This window comes from Halichoeres trimaculatus, unplaced genomic scaffold (assembly GCF_033239565.1).
Source record: "Halichoeres trimaculatus isolate MK-OKI-2021-1 unplaced genomic scaffold, fHalTri1.1 fHalTri1_scaffold_13, whole genome shotgun sequence".
Classification (NCBI taxonomy): Eukaryota; Metazoa; Chordata; class Actinopteri; order Labriformes; family Labridae; genus Halichoeres; species Halichoeres trimaculatus.
Window position 1 is genome coordinate 14,590,283 of NW_027437191.1, and position 14,154 is coordinate 14,604,436.

The 14,154-nt window shown below is 40.6% G+C and overlaps 1 protein-coding gene across 2 annotated transcripts; it reads left to right on the forward strand.

Annotated features, from left to right (window-relative positions):
• Positions 1-1,045: 1,045 nt before the first annotated feature.
• Positions 1,046-6,819, forward strand: yy1b (YY1 transcription factor b). Of its 2 annotated transcripts, none has more exons than XM_074685690.1 (5): positions 1,046-1,813; positions 3,015-3,177; positions 4,165-4,225; positions 4,732-4,890; positions 5,755-6,819. In XM_074685690.1, the coding sequence occupies exons 1-5, from the start codon at positions 1,273-1,275 to the stop codon at positions 5,935-5,937; spliced, it is 1,107 nt and encodes a 368-aa protein (XP_074541791.1). In that variant the 5' UTR covers positions 1,046-1,272; the 3' UTR covers positions 5,938-6,819. The 2 variants fall into 2 exon arrangements, with proteins under 2 accessions (XP_074541791.1, XP_074541792.1); XM_074685691.1 differs by having other exon boundaries at positions 1,052-1,813; positions 3,027-3,177; positions 5,755-6,816.
• The last annotated feature ends 7,335 nt before the right edge of the window (positions 6,820-14,154 follow it).

Here is a 14,154-nt window from a genome sequence, read left to right on the forward strand (position 1 = left end):
GTTTAATTGCACTTCCTTGCTTCAAGTTACAAACATAAAGCTTACAAAAACTCTACATATATAGGCACAAAGGTTGATTTAGGCCGTCCATTTTGAAAGCTTGTTAAAAATTTGTATTTCATTCAATTACAACAATAATCTGTTTAATACAAAAAAAGCCTTATGTTGTCCTCATGTATGTAATGTCCTCCAAAAATAACTATTAAAACTATTCCCTTTGTAGGTTTTTTTTTTTTCAAAATAATTTAGTTTCTATCTAAGGCATCAAGAGCAGAAAACACTGATGTCAATATTATAAAATTTGAGGTTAAATGACACGCTGTAATAACCAGACCAGAATGATTATGGACACTTTTGTGTCAAAAGGAGACTTTCACCTGTGCTGATCTTTTGTTAAAGTGGAGCTTAAGACCACATCTTTCACCATTGTTTAATTTTTGAAAATAATTTAGTTTTCCTTCACCTACTGTAATAAAGTTGTCATATATAACAGACATGAATCATACAGAGAAATGAGTGTTAATCTTGAGAATGAGTGATTCCATACTTTGGGCACAAAAACTAGTGACAGAAGTTGGTTATAAACCTGATTGAAGCCTTGGACAGCCTTATCCAAAACAGTTTTGGAGATCTCAAGTTATTAATGTAAGAGTGGAGTCATACACTGAGTCTGTCATTTCAGACTAAGTTCCAGCAAGACAGTATTACAATGATCTGGAACTGAAAGAGTGGTGGCTTCATTTACATACAGCAGACAATAAATCACAATATCAATCCACAAAGGTCAAGAGGTATTAGGTTTAATTTTGGCGGTTGGCCTACTTTTGATTAATTATCTTGAGATCTAGTGATTAGTGGGGCTAATCTTAACATAAAGGGTGGTTCAAAATCAGCTGCTGGATTTCCGATCAGTACTCTTTGATTTTAATACATAGTTTCTTTTAATCTTTGTGTATCTGAGATAAAGTTATGTGCTGGGTGTGATAAATACAACTAAACCTCATGTGACTAGGGCTGGGGAACCCCCACCACAACCAGTAACACCAGAGGCACTGGTACTGCCTGATTAGCTCAAGTCTCGCGATGTTTCAGTGTTGGAGAGCATAGTGGCGACGAGAAGTGGCGTGGGACGGAGTGAAGAGAGTTGTTGTCGAAAAAGAGGGATAGCAGACAGAGGCAGGAGCAGAGCAGGGGGTGTGTGCGTATGTTTGTGAGGTCAAAAAAGGAGCACAACACGGCGTGAATGAGAGAGACAAGCTGGCGGAATACAACATGGCATCCGGAGATACGCTGTACATTGAGACAGACGGCTCGGAGATGCCGGCCGAGATCGTTGAACTCCACGAGATAGAGGTGGAAACGATACCGGTGGAGACTATCGAGACCACGGTGGTCGGCGGGGATGACGACGACGACGACGGACAGCCCATGATCGCGCTCCAGCCGTTGGTCACGGACGATCCCAGCTCGATCCACCACCACCAGGAGGTGATCCTGGTCCAGACCCGAGAGGAGGTTGTCGGTGGAGATGACTCGGACCTGCACACGGACGGGGGCAGTGGGTTCGAGGACCAAATCCTCATCCCGGTACCGGCTCCGGGAGTGGAGGACGAGTACATTGAACAGACTCTAGTGACTGTGGCCGGGAAAAGCTCTGTGGGTCGGGTGAAACGGGGAGGCGGCACGGGGGGCAAGAAAGCAGGCAAAAAGAGCTATTTAAGCGGAGCAGAGGCTGGCGGAAGAAAATGGGAACAGAAGCAGGTGCAAATAAAGACACTGGAGGGAGAATTCTCTGTTACAATGTGGGCATCGGGTAAGTAATGCTGGCCCAGCCGTGTCTGTTGTTAACGGCTGCATGAGGCCTCGTTGCCAGGGCGTTGTCCTGCTGCACCAGACTAGTTCCTGGAGTGGCCTGCTGCACCGCTGTTAAAGTGTCAAATAATGCATGATTTTAATGTGAAACACTTCTGTATGATGGAGAAATGTTTTTGTTTTGAAGGGAGGCCATGTTTTAAGTGTTGATGGGCGCCGCCATATTCCCCGAGACTAGTAAGTATGGCGGCGGCCCCGAAAAAATGGCGATAGTGGCGGCCAGGCAGAGATGGCGGCGGTGCCTGAAAGAGAGGCAGATCGCTGAGTTTGGGTTATTCAGAGGCCACACGAATGCTGTGAATATGGGAGTTGAATGCTTTAACGCAGCGTCGAAAAGTTTTCCGGAGCAAGGGGAGCACTAGTGTGATTGTGCAAATTTTCGAGTCTGGTTCTATATTTTGGCAGAAATTACTCGTTTAGCAGTTAGCTTTGGCGGCTGCTGGTGTTAACGTAAATTCAGCAGACGGCTCTGCGTCTGCGTCAGGCCAGCGAGCTGTCTCTGTGCATTGTACTTAGCGCAATGTACGCTGTAATTGATCATCATAGACGAAATAATATTATTTAGTCGATAAAGACACTTTGTATTTAGCGTTGTCTTTACAGTGAGATAAAGAAAGTAGGTTTGTGTACTGTTCAGGCGCACGGGATACCTTAAGAAGTTGTCTAGGAAACACAAGGCTGTACTATACTTAGAGCACTGCTTTTGGGTCGTAAAGGTTTCATTAACTTTGCACAACTAGCTTAGATGAACACAAGATTACAGTCTCAAGAGTTAAATATGAGGTTTACAAAACTGGAGGTTAAGTAATAACTTTCAGATCAGTATTTTTTTCTCACAATTAGTTTGAGCCCTTTGACATTAGACTGCTTTCCTTCTTTATAGCCCAATTACTTTTGTCGTGCTCAGTTGTATTTCTGTGTCTTTATAATTTTTGCAAATGTTTAAGAACTCTTGATATATAAAAGGCTGGTCAGTTACAACGTTGTTTGTATTTGGGAACAGGTCAACTTTAACCAGTTACTAACCATCATGGTGTGACTGTGTATTACCTTAAGGCCAGCGCAGACAGCCTTGCTCCCCGTATTTTATTCAAGGGAAATACCAATATGTTATCCGTTCAGTCTCTGTAATTTGTGCCTAGATGACATTAAAGACATCGACCATGAGTCGGTGGTGGAGGAGCAGATCGTCGGGGAGAACTCTCCTCCGGACTACTCAGAGTACATGACGGGCAAGAAGCTGCCCCCTGGTGGTATCCCAGGGATCGACCTCTCAGACCCAAAACAGCTGGCTGAATTTGCCAGGTGAGTGTGCCTTTGGCTCGGCATCCTGTTCCTTTCATGTGTAAACACATCTGTTTCCAGAGAAAAACATAATCTGTGGGCTTATCTTAATGAATATACAAAAAGAAAAAGGCTGGATAGTCTAAACAGCCATCAGATGTACTGACTCTTGAATGAAATAAATATTTTCAGTGATCTTTTAGCCTGCTTGACCTCACCTGTCAATGCAGAATTTCGAAAATTTCTCTCAGACTAAAACATGTGAATCGAAGTGTTGTGTTGGATACCAATGGATTTCAAGCTAAAGTGCAAATAACAAGTATACCAAGAAGGTTTTCCAAAGAATTAAATTACATAACCATAATTTAGAATGTGCGACCCCGATCAGGAGAAGTGGTATAGAAAATTGATGGATGGATGAATGGATCATTTAGAGTCATCTGTCATGTTTGTTTACACATATATGTGTTTAGTTATTTGTATTTGTGTGTAGGCTTTTTGCAAGCCTAATGTAAAGTTTTGATGAGAGTTTGTTTAAATCCATATGCTCAGTTTGAGCAAAAGTAAAATTGTAAAGACACTTTATTTTTATTTAATTTAATTTTTTATTTTTCTATTATCTGGTTTTATAAAGGTTAACATATGCTCAGTTTGAACAAAAGTAGGATAGTTGAGAAAAAACAACAGTAACGTCTTATCAGGACTCTAAATTAGTTATCAGCTGACCTGCTCAGCTCCCAGGGTTTAAGTGCTAGTTTCCTCTGTCCTACCAGGAATTTTAAAAGAAGTTTGTAATACTCGGGAGACGAAAATAGATTTTGAGGCTTTGAAGTAAAACGTCATGGAAAGTTGCTCCTGCTTGTATTAGACTGCTGTCATCAGTTCTGTTACTGTTGACTGATTAACTGTAAAAATTAGATCCAGATATTAAGATTAAATCCAGGCTGGTGTAAGAGACATATCCATGTGCCAAACATCCCATTTTCCACTTTTTGGTTTTTAAAACAGGATGAAGCCCAGGAAAGTCAAAGAGGACGATGCCCCCAGGACGATAGCTTGCCCTCATAAAGTAAGTCTAAGAATGTTTTTCTGCATAGACATTGCATCACCCTGCTCTTGTTCTGTGAGTATTTTTTCCTGGTGGAATGGGTAGTTTTCTGCGCTGCTTTATGGCTGCGTAATTGAAAATTTCTGCAAAGTCTATTTAAAAGCAGAGAAAGCACTTAAGTGTATTGATTTTCTGGTACTTACAAGCACAATCAAGCCTTATCTGACCTTTGTATGTTTAGCTAATGTAAAGGCTTTCATCGACTCTATGAGCTGTCTGCCATTAGAGCGTGAAGCGGTTAACAGTACATCACCACCTCTGGAGAAAAGATCCACTTATTCTCAGGGTTTCATCTTAATTAACAGAAACTAAACAAAATGCTGAGGACTCTTTTATAACTAATATTTTTGAACAAGAAAACCTAGAACCCTTTTTGTGCACCACTTCAAACTTTACAAGCCTGCTGCAAAGAAACATCCATTATTTGCTGTTTGTCAACATTGTCCTGCACTTACTTTGTTCCCCAGGGCTGCACAAAGATGTTCAGGGACAACTCAGCCATGAGGAAGCATCTCCACACCCACGGACCTCGCGTGCATGTCTGCGCAGAGTGTGGCAAGGCTTTTGTCGAGAGCTCCAAACTCAAACGTCACCAACTCGTTCACACAGGGGAGAAACCTTTCCAGGTTGGCAACAGAAGAAATTTCACACTCCCACATACAGAGACACTTGTACTATATATATTATTTCCTCATCTTAAGCGCCTAAGCCCAAGACTATTTTAAGCCAAGCCAAGGAGAATGGGATCATAATTAATCGCTCACTCACAGAGTTCAAATAATCACCCACCAACTACCCGAGTCATTAAGACCGTGTTTGGTGCATAAATCAAAGGTCCCTTATCTCTTAGTGAGTCTGCAGGATATTACATATTTAGATTGCAGTCTATAAATGTACCATTAATCGAACAATCTCTTTGAAATCTTGGGCACGTTGCTATCGGAGTTATGTTTTCCTCTTAATTTAGGAGTGATCATTGCTGTGAGGTTGCCAAATCATGTGCTATTAGCTGCAGTAGGCAAACATGTTAAACAAACAGCAGACAGTTTAATGGTTTCAGCAGACTGTGAACTGAAAACAGGTGGTGTGGGCTGTTGGATTTATTATACATTTGGGATCTACATACACAACATTGCCTACCGAAGCTGCTGCTAAAGCCTCCTCTCAGCAAACATCAGGGTCCTGACTTGCACAGTGAAGAGAGAAATGTGTTTTTGTACTTCAGTGGAGCTAGCATGTGATTTTCAGTGTGAGCAGAGTAAATACAGGATCACACTCCTATTCTCTTCTAACATATCCCTGTTTGGCTGCTCACTTTTAGTGTATGTGTGACCAAAAACTGAATTTGTAAACATAAAGTTTTATTATTTATTGCAGGTGTGAACTCTTGTTGTGTTTGTTGTATACATAAATATTGGTCCCTACATTAGATATCAGAGTGTGTTTTGAACATAAACTGATTCTTTGCTCCCTTTTTTTCCTCCTTTTAGTGTACCTTCGAAGGCTGTGGGAAAAGGTTTTCTCTGGACTTCAACCTGCGCACACACGTGCGCATCCACACTGGAGATAGACCCTATGTCTGTCCCTTTGACGGCTGCAATAAGAAGTTTGCACAGTCGACCAACCTCAAGTCTCACATCCTCACACACGCCAAAGCCAAAAATAACCAATGAGAACCCACCCACCAGCGTCAAAACCCGACAGAAAAGAAAAGAGAGCATCTGGATTCTCTTGAAGATAGAAAAAGAAAAAAGACTTATTGATTTATAAGAAAAAAATCTGACAGATTAAGAGACTTCAGAAAACACTGAAATTCAGCTTGCTTTCCTGCGACCCTTTCTTCTGCTGTCATATCAGATGAGGAACACGGTGACTAGTCCCCAAAGCCCAGACCACCACGATCCCTCTTTTTCTTTTTTTCTCCAGTGGCACTCAGCTTCCAGAAGATGGAACTCACGGACAAACATCAGAGACTTATTTTTACCAGAGCGAGCTGAGGAAGCAGCAATCTATTAGTACTTTTATTTTCTCACATAGCTTTTATTTTCCTCTAGTGTGCATATTGTACACTTGTCTCAGGCTATGTTCAGTAAAATGTGATGATTACTTTCTCCCCTTCTGCATTACGAGATCGTTCCGATAATACAAACAAAAGTTTCACATGTATGAGAAGTTTAAAAACAGCTGTATGTTTGCATTTCCATACCATTGGTTGTATTTTTCTCTAACCACAGAATACTCTTGTATACTTGTATTGTATGGCTGTATTGGAATTACGTAGACATAGATAGAGGTGTGATTTAAAGTGTTAACCAATTAAACTTTTAGTCATGAGTTGCTTTATATTTTCTATGAACTGACTTTACCCAGATGAATGAGATATGAACTCTTCTGAAGCATCTGAAGCAAACATTGAGTGGACTGCGAGACCATCACTTTCTTTGTTAGAATGTAATGTACAGACGTCAACCATTAACTTCCTTTGTTGATATTTACACCCATGTATCTCAGCTGCCCACAATAAAACGGGTCATTCCAACCCTGAAGAAATATAAAGAAGCTTTTATTCAGCGTTCTTTCTTGATTAACTACTTCTTATATGATTTTTCCAGGCATGTTTCCTTGCTCGGTGAGTCTCCATTTTTCTTCTGTTACCCATTAGGTGCATAGTGTCCCAGCTTGAGCACAAGATTGTTTTCATATAAAAAGTTATCAAGCAAGTTCCACATTGAAAATCATCTGGATATGCTGTTTTCTTGCTATTTGTAGTTGCAAGAGAGTTGTTTCTGATCACATTCAATGAGGACATTTTCACTGTTTTCATATTAAATTGGAAACGATCATCAGTTAAAGCTCTAATGCTGTACGAGCAACTATTTTATAAGCTGAGTGCTCTGATTTTTCTTCATGGAAAGAAGCTTTCAGAGCAAGTTTTAACTGCCATACTTGAAGATGATTTTTTTCACACATTTTAAACATGTTTAGAAAAACCGGAACACTCTGTGAGCTGACAGACAGGAACACCTTTAACTCAGAGTGGTATAATCATTTTCACATCTTTGACTCTAATTGTGAGTTTTCCTCAGGGTATATCTTTCCCACACACATCAAAATGTGCAAAAACTACCCAGGAGTGGTTACAGACTTTAAAAGAACAACTCATCTTTCTGTTTTCTTTCACCTTCAGGGTCACAGGGGGCTGGAGCCAATGCAAAATTTCATTAGGTGAGTGGCTGGGTAACCACAATCATTCACACACTCTCACTTACACCCTTAGATGCTTTAGTGTGATCAATTGACCTGGAAAGCATGCTTCTGGACTGTGAGGGATATAAATCAGGATTTTTGCTGTAATGCTAAAGCGCTAACCACTGCACAGAAATAAACAATCTTTATGTTGTTAATATGGTCTTGTTTGCTTTCAGAGGCAGATATTAACTTAAATTTCATTCAGTTTCAGAGAGCGCTGACCTCCACCAAGCATATTGAGATTGTAACTCTACATTGAGTCCTACTTTAATGTTATACTCCCTTTCAACAGACTGTCTACTACAATTTGGTGTTAGTTGCAGGTTTGTACAATAATTTGTTACCTGACAGTGTTGAAAATTATGATGACCCAGTACATATTTCATATTCCAGATCTTAGTATCCAGAATATTGCCAGGATCTGGATTGTACTTTTACATCTGTCAAAAATTTTGTGATCTTGTCTTGTGTTGTTTTGCAAAGCAATCCGACCATTTATCGTGGAGTTATATACACATATGGTGAAACTGGCCCTATCTCACAATGATAAAGAATCCTTCAAAAAAGTCCTGGATCCAGACGGTGATCCAGATTAAGTCCAAAATTTAATCACTTCTTCCTTATTTCATTTTAAACATTTCCTGATAATTTCATCAAGATCCGTTTGTTAGTTTATGAGTTATGTTGTTCACAGAAAAACAAACAGACAACTCTCCCAAAAACATAACCTCCTTGGCAGAGGTAATGACTGTCTGACAGCCTTTACTGCCTACTTTGACACTTTGAATGAATACTGACAAACACATTTTAAAAATACAATCTGCTTTTTATGTATGATGTGTTGCTTTGATTAATATGCGGCACATAGAGCAGTTAAAATTAGCACCCTCAGCAGCAGGCTGGCTGCAACATTAAAGCACTGCTGACATGTTAATGCATCAGGAGCAATGATCCCATAATTTACTTAGCTGTTCTGCATGATAAGTGGATTTATCATCAATTCTTGATCAAATGTATGCACTTTAACTCAAGTACTTTATTCGGTGAAGGCCCACATTTGGAAAATAAAAAAAGAACTATTTATCTGAAAGTAATTATCAGAACTGCTTAATTTGCATCTGTGCTGTTTCGTTTGTTTCTCAGAGGATAATTCAGCCAAAGCCCTGTGACTCCCGAAACATAAACATGAGCAGTCCAGTCACGCAGAGGCTTTGGCCACTGTCCTGTGTCCGTAGGCACATTTCAGTAATCCATTGATTACTGCACAATCTTTTTCACTAAGTGTTCTCGATGAAATCAAGAAATAGCTACAGGATGATTGTTATGCAGGATCACAAAATTCTGAGGCTGTGACTAACCAAGTATCACTTTCTGAAACTATCAGTTCAATTTGAGAAGAAGTTAGAAGTTTGCTGTGAGAAGTGAAAGTCCAGCAGTGTGTTAATTCTTGTAGTCATATTCAGCTTACTAATGAACAAGAGAGACTCTTGAACCAGTTGATGATTTTCTTGAAAACTGCAGTTGAGGCCTCCTAAAGTGTGTTTTGTAAGAGAAACTAAAGGAAGCAAAACACTGCCCCTCATTTATATTTGGCTTCAAAGCTTAAATTCCTGTTTATAAGCTACATCAGCTGGTTGAATTTTACATTTTCCCTTCTTTCTTTCCTCCCACACTCCTTTCCCTCCTTCCTCTCGTCTCCACTTGCACTTTATCGAGTTTACACATAAGTCTTTTCCTTTTTGTGCCCAGCCAGCAGGATTAGCACAACTCTCTGCCTCAGCTTCCTGCTCAGATCCTCAGGTCTTTTGGCCTGATCCTGACCGGCCTGCCGCAGGCTGTCTCCCATTACTGCCCCCTTCTGGCTTCAATGACTTTATTCAGGTGTAGCTGTCCATGGTTCTGAACCCCACGCTGTGCAGAAAACCATGGCTTCACTGAGCTCATTTGAGTGTTTGGAGACATTTCTTTGAGTTTGATAACTTGTGTCCTCCTTCTCAGTCACACAGGACGATTCAGAAGGAAAAGAAAAACAATAAGGAGCTGTGTTGTTTCTGTGAAAGAATCAATCGATTCAGCTCCAGGGCATTCTTGATGTCTTATTGGCTTTTTTAGCTTCCAAACAGCACAGACAGGCTGCTTGAAATTCAAAACCAGGCGCTTTATCTCCACCTGAGTCCAACTTTGAGTGGATGGATGTGCAGGTCCCTTCCCTCTCTATGGGTTTGTGTAAAGTCTGATTCAGGTATGATTCCACTTGGGGGTCGCAGTCTGCTCGTTTTGTTGTTGTTTTTTTCCTCTAAAGAGCATTTATTCACAGGGTTGCTTGTTTTGATTGACAAAGGCAGGGGAGAGTAAATGCACTACTTGTTATGCAGCTGAAGTCTGTCAAGCCTCCAACACCTGCTCTCTTTCAGATGCTTATTTCATTATGGCTGCTCTCTCCCAGGAGTCAATGCACTGGGTTTTTTCTATTTTTAATTCCTTGCTGCATGTTTACCTGGATGTTATTCTAGTTCACTTTTCCCCCCTCTTCCCAGCTTTGGACAAGTCTCAGCTTATGTTGAAGCCTGGGCTGATCTCACCCACCATCTTGAACGCCTGGATTTTCTTTCATTAGTTTGACTCCTGCTCTGTTGCAAGCAAACAAAGGTTTATCACACCGAAGCATAGCAGGCAGCCCCGGCGAAGTCAGATCCTCACAGTCGCAGCGCTAAAGCCCTTCATCTGTGAGTGGAAACTAAATCAGAAAAATCCTCACAGATCAACCAGCAGCCCTGCACGGTTCATTATTTATTTTACATTCCTTAATAACACCTCTGCCAGGATCTTTCCCTCGCTTGTGCTCTGCTTGTCAGGAGCTGAATTTCAGAGTCGTTTGGATGTAAATAAATCCTGAGGCAAGCTACCACCAGAGTAAACATTATTCTGTATAAGCTGTGTCGAGCAGTAATGCAGTGCATTTTACTTTAATCTTCATATAAGGAAGACATATTTAAGCCTATTAAATAAGAGTTTATCTTGCAAATACAGTCATACAAATTGATTTAAGTGTAGATTTATGTTCCCTCTGTGCATATAGTAACAGCCTGTCAGTGACTGTTATGCTGAGCTCCTCCATCGCTCCATCAAAAAGCCAATTGGACAGTAAGACATGCAGAACAGCATAATTCAATTCCATCCAATCTGCAGGTCAAATCTCTGAACTTAAATCTGTTCCAGACGTGTTCAGATCTCTTTAAGTGCCTCTTTTTTGCGTTATGCACAGCCAGAGATGCTATTTCCATGCAGAAAATATGTTGCCAAGGTAACAGAGGAGAAAGAGAGAGGGAGCATGTGTAAGTGAAAGAGAAAGAGAGTGAGGCTGAGGTACCTCCTGAATACCAGGACTGCCTCTGCAGAAATACAACACATCGTCCCCCTCTTCAGCAGGTTTCCTATCCCCTCACTCCTTCCACATGTGGATCCTGTCTTTAAAGTCAAGACAGTTGTGTTTTCGCCTCCTTGTTTGCTCCACCGTCACAACACAGAGCAGCAAGGGTTGTAACTCATCTTCCAGCTCCCTGCTCTCCCAGCGTCTCACCCTCTTCTTCACCTCTGCTCCCCCTCTATCAGCTCTCTCGTTCTGTGTCTGTCACTACCTATATTTAGACCACTTTTCTCTTTTTCTCTCTTCTGCCTTGGCCTCAGCCTCTCCATTCGAGTACACCTGTCTTTTTGTTTGTTTTCGGCCCAGACGGTCAAACTCAAATTTCTCCAATACAGGTCATAATTGTCGGCACTGTTGCCTAAACAGGTTGTGCAATGTTGCAAAATCATAAAATGGCCAAAAGAGGTTTCATCCTTACATGGCCACACCAAAATAAGTCAGAGCTATTTTTATCATTTTATTTTTTTCTGTAGGATTTTCCTTAAAAACTAAAATGTCAACTTTTATAGGAATAATCCTGCTTATTGTCACTTCCTGATACATGTGTGTCAGTGTCTGTGTCTGCCTCCACCCCCTCCTTAACCCTTATGTTAATGTTTCTTGGTGGTGATGATATCACTGGGCTACATGGTGTCGCAACGGTTAGCGCTGCAGCCTCACAGCAAGAAGGTCAGTGGACTGATTACCAGCTTGGCCGGTGGGCCTTTCTGTGTGGAGTTTGCATGATCTCCCCATCCCTCTGTAACAATAAACTCAGACTCACATGAATTTAAACTATTACAGATGCTCTGATTCATTGCTCCACTGTTTGGTGGCAGCACAGCGCACAGCCAGTCAGTGCAGTAAACAAGCACGTCCCAGTTGTCCCAGTACGTCGCTGTAATGGTGCCGTACGGCGCTGACAACTGCCGAAAACTGTCGTAAAATTGGTTGGGAAAATGTGTCAAATTAATTAAAATCCTAAAGGCTATTAATATCGTAAAAAAAACTAGAACTAAGGACATTTTCTCCATTATTTTAGTAAGTTTCAGTTAGTTTTGTGAACACAAGATACAGTTTTAGTTTATTTATCGTTTTTGTTTTCTTTTCTAGTTTTTATTAGTTTGAGTTAACTGCAATGTATTTTAAATTTTAGTTTTCCTTTTTAGTTTCGTTTTAGTTAACTATTATAACCTTGGGGTGTACCCCACCTCTTGCCCAATAACAGCTGGGATAGGCTCCAGCCACCCGCGACCTTGAACAGGATAGATGGTTCGGAAAATGAATGAATGAATGAATGAATGAATGAATGAATGAAGAAGCTAACCCGAGAGGCTACAAGAGTGGACGTAGCACAGAGCAAGAAAAACAACCAAAGTGAAACTAAGCGCAAAACAGATGAAGCTTTTTACTAAACGTGGACGAAGCTTGGCTCGACTTTCTCCCGCTTTTGGGAACTTGGGAGAAGAGCACAGGACGAAGAGCGATGTGATAAGAGAAAAGAGAAAAGTCAAATAAGAGGTACGTGTGAAATACCCGTGATTAGCTTGGGTTAACATGCTAAGTCAGGTGCACAGCTCTCGAGTCTCCCTCACGTAGAAATGCAAAGCCGCAGGTGGTTGATGGGCCAGTGAGTGTGTTCACCTAGTGATGGTTTGAGGCTGTGGGTGTGCAGTAGAGCCAAGGAGGAGGAGTCCAGTTTGAATTTGTGTTTACTAAGTTGTTTTAGCATCAAGCTAAGTTAGCTTAGTGTGACGATGGGTTAGAGTGGAGTTAACCGTGGTACTTACAGTCAAAAACCACTAATGAACAGTCAAATGAACAGAGCCAGACAGATAGCAGACTCGTACAATGTGAGTTTAGTGAAACACTGGAGTTATCAAGTAACACTGTAATGTGTTGCTGGATTCTAAAACATGCCCCTTTTTTTTTACTTATGCATGGTAATCCTGAAGTGCAAAACATGATGAAAACTCAGACAATACATGCACAAAACACAAAAACGCACACAAATTAAAAAAGTAAACGCAAACAAGAAAGAGCAAACTGAAAAGGTGGGTTGGTCAACCTGGTACCTGTCTGTCTCTATGTTCAAACAGAAAGAAATGTTGCATTTACGCATGGATTTCCAAACATGACCGCTGTCAATAATACAAACTTAACTAGTGAGAAGTTTTGAGTCATGGCATAAATGTGACTTAATACTGCATATAATGTAAACTTATCATAATCTCAAAATTAGAAGATACTTTGTTCAATCAGCAACAACCCCTGTCAGAGCAGGGATTTGATGCTTTCTGTTTTGTGTTTACATTTCCTTTTCTTATCTGTTGTTGAGTTTTCCTTTGTTTTTGTGCTCTTTTTTGTTGTTGTGTTGTCTTAAAAATACTTGTGCAATACAGTTCACAACAACAGACTCTAATTAGAATGGAGAATTCATTTGAATTTGTGCTTTTCATACTCAATTTATTGGCTAGAAGACATGGAAATGTATCTTATGATCCTTGTCTGCGGACCCAAGAGAGAGCAGAAATGACTTGACTAAACTACAAGAATGTATGAATCTTGAAGTTCTTCATCTGGACCGGCCATCATAATAAAACTGTGTTCAAAAAGGTGGGTTCGTGAGTTAAATTTTGGAATGTGAGGCCTGAACGTATGGTCCTGTGATTTAAATTGTTCCCTCCAAATTCATTCTCATCCAGAACAACTTGAAGACAAATTAAGAAAATGCCAAGAAGGTTGTAAATCATGGTTGCTGTAATCAGCTGCAGCCCTAAAGTATTTTATGTTACAATGAGAGAGCTTTTGTCAGCTTCTTAGTAGCAGAGTTTTATTTTGGTAACAAGCTTGGATTTTAGTCTTCCTACAGGCTGTTGTGTAGCATTGATTGTTGCTCAGTTTCTACCTCTCATTCTTGGCAGACTGACTCAGTCTCTCTTCTCTGGATTGCCAGGCTTGTCTGTGTCCACTCGTCTCCATGGCCAAAATGTGATCGCCTTCTTTGTATTCAGTTCCTGGTTGTGATAGAACAATCAGCATTTTATTTATGAGTTTTTTGTTTAATAGATTTTAGGTACTTTTTGAATTGGATGTTCCTAATGGTCAAGATGTTGCACAGTTCTGTTTCTCACTGCAGTCTTTATCTATAACTTTCCTTGCTTCTCCTCTATCTGCCACCAGGCGTCAATCACAAATTGACCTTCATTTGATTAATGACTCATTTTCGGATCCT